A 4085-nucleotide genomic window follows, 5' to 3' on the forward strand; every position below is an offset into this window, starting at 1 on the left:
ATTTCGGTCTCCTATTCTTACCATTTTCTAATTGTATTTCACAGAGGAGTGTGTCAGTGAGCACCGCCTAATGTTAACACAGAGAAAAAGAGTGGAGCTGTTGTCAAACTACAACGAATGTTCTCAGAGAACGGGATTAGCAAACCACAATTTATGAATTTTCTCATCACGTTCTGGACAAGATTCTCCGTTTGGTAATGGATGAAAATCTTTGTGCTAAAACCAGTTCTCCAAACATCGAGTATCCATTTATCCCATCCGGTGAAGAATTATGAGGAACTAAAGACACTGTTAATGAAACAGAAGAGACTCTCCATAAATCAGGATGGCGAAATGATATTAAGTTTTTGTACCGTCTAATACGAGTGTTCAGATTATTTGAAGAAAAATTGCATTATCCTTTGATTAACTTTCAGAAAATTCCAAACATTAGCAGTGTGAGGTGGAATTCAAGAGCCAATCTGGCTATTCTTGCATTCATTTTTATACCTACAAGACGGAAGACTTTGGAGAAGATATGCAGATTCATTTCCTACACATGGGCAGATTATTGGGTAAACCAATAATCTGCCCATGTGTAGGAAATGAATCTGCTATATGGAGTGTATAACATAAGGCCACTGATCCCTGATGGGGTATTAGTTGCAAGGTTAGCTATTGTCTAGGGGAGAATCCCAAATAAAGCCTTTTTAACCAAAGACTTCGTTAATCTTCTTTCTTGTACATTTAATTGTATATTTATTTTAATTAATCACTACCTTGAAATGTATGAAGTTTCTTTGTCAGATTTTCTTAAATTCTAATTCTTCTTCTGTTTTGGTTTGTACATGGCAGCAGCAATGATGAGGAAGATGTTCTGAACAAAGGAGGTGAAAAGTTCATCAACAGGGCCGGGTCTGCAGACTCTACATAGGTTGTGAAGATCCGAGTAACACAAGTGTATGCTGAGATGGTCCACGATGGGATAGAGACTGTGGCAGAGTTCTTGGCCCGAATAATAGTTATTAATGCTACTACCTTGCTGCTTGCTGAAACAGGTGTGCACAACCCCACTAATGTTTTAATAAGAGTATCAGGAAGTTGGCCAGACACTAGAGTATGCCAAATAGGAGGCAGCAGCTGTAGGGAGAATCACTGTAGGTGAGAGCTGACCAGTGAATGCCAGAAACCCTGCAACCATCACTACATCTTGAAGAACAATTAATGGGTACTCAAAGTATGTGCAGAGAGCATAAGCTGAATACACGTTGTAGCTCAGCATAATGGTGTAGCTGGTGAGTTCTAGTAGTAAGCTGGCTAAGCTAAGTCCCTTGACTGACCTGGCCTTCACCGTAGTCAATATTTGTGGCACCTTCATGAAACCAAATAGACCTATGGTGATTACATCACAGAAGGTGATTAACGAGTCTATTAAGAGAGACATAATGAGATAATAACCCTTGTGGGTTAATAACCCTGGATGAAAGTACGTGTAGTAGCAGCCGCGGCCCTGAAGGGGAACCTTCACATCAGTATAGCATTATTCTCTCAGTCTCTTGAAAGTAGAGTATTTGTAAAACTCTCACCAAGTAAAATCTCTTCAGTGTTTAAAGAGATTTCAATTATTAAGCTTGGACCGTCTCTGGTTTAAGTGACCATGTAACCATTTATTACGGTTGACCTTAGAATTTGTAATATATTTGGCCTGAGTATAGGAGATGCTTAATATCGAATATACTCATGGAAAATCGTAATAAGGATTTGTACGATGTAGTGATGAAAAGACTGCATTAAAACTTGTTTTTAATATAACGTAATTTATGCAATATTCTATAAGGTATTTTAAAATGGTACCTTTACTTATAAAGAAATAACACTTAACAGACTTATAACTTATACAGTGGAACCTCAAATTTCGAACGTATCACTTATCGAACGTTTCAAAAATAGAACCCTTTTTTCGAACCAATTTTGTCTCTATTATCGAATGCACCCCTATTTTCGGACCGCCGGGTACCGGACCTGTCCACCAGCTGCTCTGTCCATATCCCCGCGCAGGCACTGTGAGCCAGTGTGGCTTTGTTGATGCTTGAGTGAACACTAACCTGTGCTCTCATTCAAACATTTTACCATTGTTTTATTGTGTTTAGTGCTTGTGAGACTGTGAAATAAGCTACCATGGGCCCAAAGAAACTTGCTAGTGGTACCCCTGTGGTAAGGAAAGTGAGAAACGCCATAGATGTGAAGAAGGAAAAAATACAGAAGTATGAGAGTGGTGTGAAACTTGCTGAGCTTGCCAGGATGTATGAGAAAAACAAGTCGACGATCCGTTCTATCCTGGAAAGAAAAAACAAATCAAGGAAGCTGATGTTGTGAATTGCGTTTGTGGAATGCAAAGAGTACGTAACCTTTATTCGGTGCATGTACACACCCTCATTTACAGGCTATCTCCCCCAACCAGCGAACCAGGGACTAAGGGTTGACGATGGTGTCCCGTCGTTCAATCAGTACCCAGGTTCCAGCCAATGAGAAGATGGTTTTGGCAATCCCGAGGTGATGTGGGTACCACTCGCCTGTCTGCCCTTGTCATTCCCATTCTAGAGCTGGTTGAAGCTAGCTACTAGCTTGTTCTGTGTGCTCGCTTCACTACGGTCAATCTTGTGTGAAGATTTGGCAGTCAGCTTTGCTATTGTGTATCCACCTTGTAAGCGTATGCATATTCTGCAATCGTACTGTGTATAGCTAAGTGTGTTCTGCAAATAATGTGTTACATTGGGGTATTCTGCAATCGTACTGTGCATAGCTAAGCGTGTTCTGCAAATAACGTGTTACGTTATGGTATTCTGCAATCATACTGTGCATAGCAAATAACTTATACATTGGGGTATGCCACCTAGACGAGTCAGACGTCTGGTGTCGGCATATACTTTATTTAACTTGCCTAAATTGTCCCTACAGTGTTGTTGGCAAATTGGTCGTTCCATTGGCATTGATTACGAATGCACTCTTAGAGCTGCGCAACTGCGTTCACTGATCACCGACAAACTTCAGGAAGAGGAGATGGCACATCAGACTCCTCCCTCTATGGGAGCCAGGATGAAAACTCCGATGTTCCCGCAGGAGGAAGATGATACATCAATGGAGCAAAATAGTCAGTCTAGTGCAGCAGGGTTGTCTCAAGGTGAATCAGCGGCATTGGCACTTGAGCTGGTAAAAATCAATCTTGAGCAGACTAGGGAACAGAGTGCATTTGCCATGGAAGAGTTTGATAGGGAAAAAGAAAAAAGGCAGTTTTCGCAAGTTGTAAATGACTTTATTTTACAGAAACCAGTACAGCTTGTTCCCCGCTTCAATGAAACAGAACCAGAACAATTTTCCGAAGCTTTTGAAAATCAGGCTCGAGCCTTGTGGTGGCCAGAACAGCATTGGGAGTCATTGGTTCACACAGCATTGTTTGGTAAGGCACAGGAATTTACGTCAGTGTTAAATGACACTGATTTTTCCGATTATAAAGTGGTGAAGACCACAATTTTGAGAGCATATACATGTATCCCAGCTAAGTATAGGAAACTCTTCAAGTTAGGCAGACGACAGCTTGGTCAATCCCTGGTGGATTTTGTGCGACAGCAGACTAATGCTTTTACCAGCTGGTATAAAGCAAGTGATGTTGCTACCTTCGATGATCTTATGCAGCTTATTCTGGTTGACAACTTGCTGGAGTCTGTGGGACCAGAGGTTAGAGTCTTTCTGCAGGATCGTGACTTAACCACTGCATTGGAGGCAGCCAGGTTGGCTGATACTTTTGAAACTAACCGCTCCTTGTCCGAGCGGTCCCATCTCTCTTTTCAACAGCCTGGAATGAGCAGAGATCGTTAACCTTGGAAGATGAAGTGCCAGCCGGAGGGAGAACGTCTACGTCAGCCAACTAAGTCAACTGGTGAGCCACGCTTCTCAACTTATGGTCCACCTGGTGAGCGACAAACCACTCAACATAGTGTAACTCGACAACAGTATTCAGAGAGACACCAGCCAGAGCGACACCAGTTGCAACGTCAGCAGGCAGATAAGGGCAAGCCTGTCGTCTGCTTCCTGTGTAACAAAGTAGG

At 42.0% G+C, this 4085-nt stretch overlaps 1 protein-coding gene across 1 annotated transcript; it reads right to left on the reverse strand.

The window, feature by feature from the left end:
• Positions 1–689: 689 nt before the first annotated feature.
• On the reverse strand, positions 690–1423 carry LOC128696621 (solute carrier family 66 member 3-like). Its single transcript, XM_070094404.1, is given in 3 exon segments — positions 690–873; positions 876–1093; positions 1095–1423. Coding segments are annotated over 3 exon segments (621 nt in total). The 3' UTR covers positions 690–799.
• Positions 1424–4085: the final 2662 nt, after the last annotated feature.

The sequence above is a fragment of the Cherax quadricarinatus genome, chromosome 46 (assembly GCF_038502225.1).
Source record: "Cherax quadricarinatus isolate ZL_2023a chromosome 46, ASM3850222v1, whole genome shotgun sequence".
Taxonomy (NCBI): Eukaryota; Metazoa; Arthropoda; class Malacostraca; order Decapoda; family Parastacidae; genus Cherax; species Cherax quadricarinatus.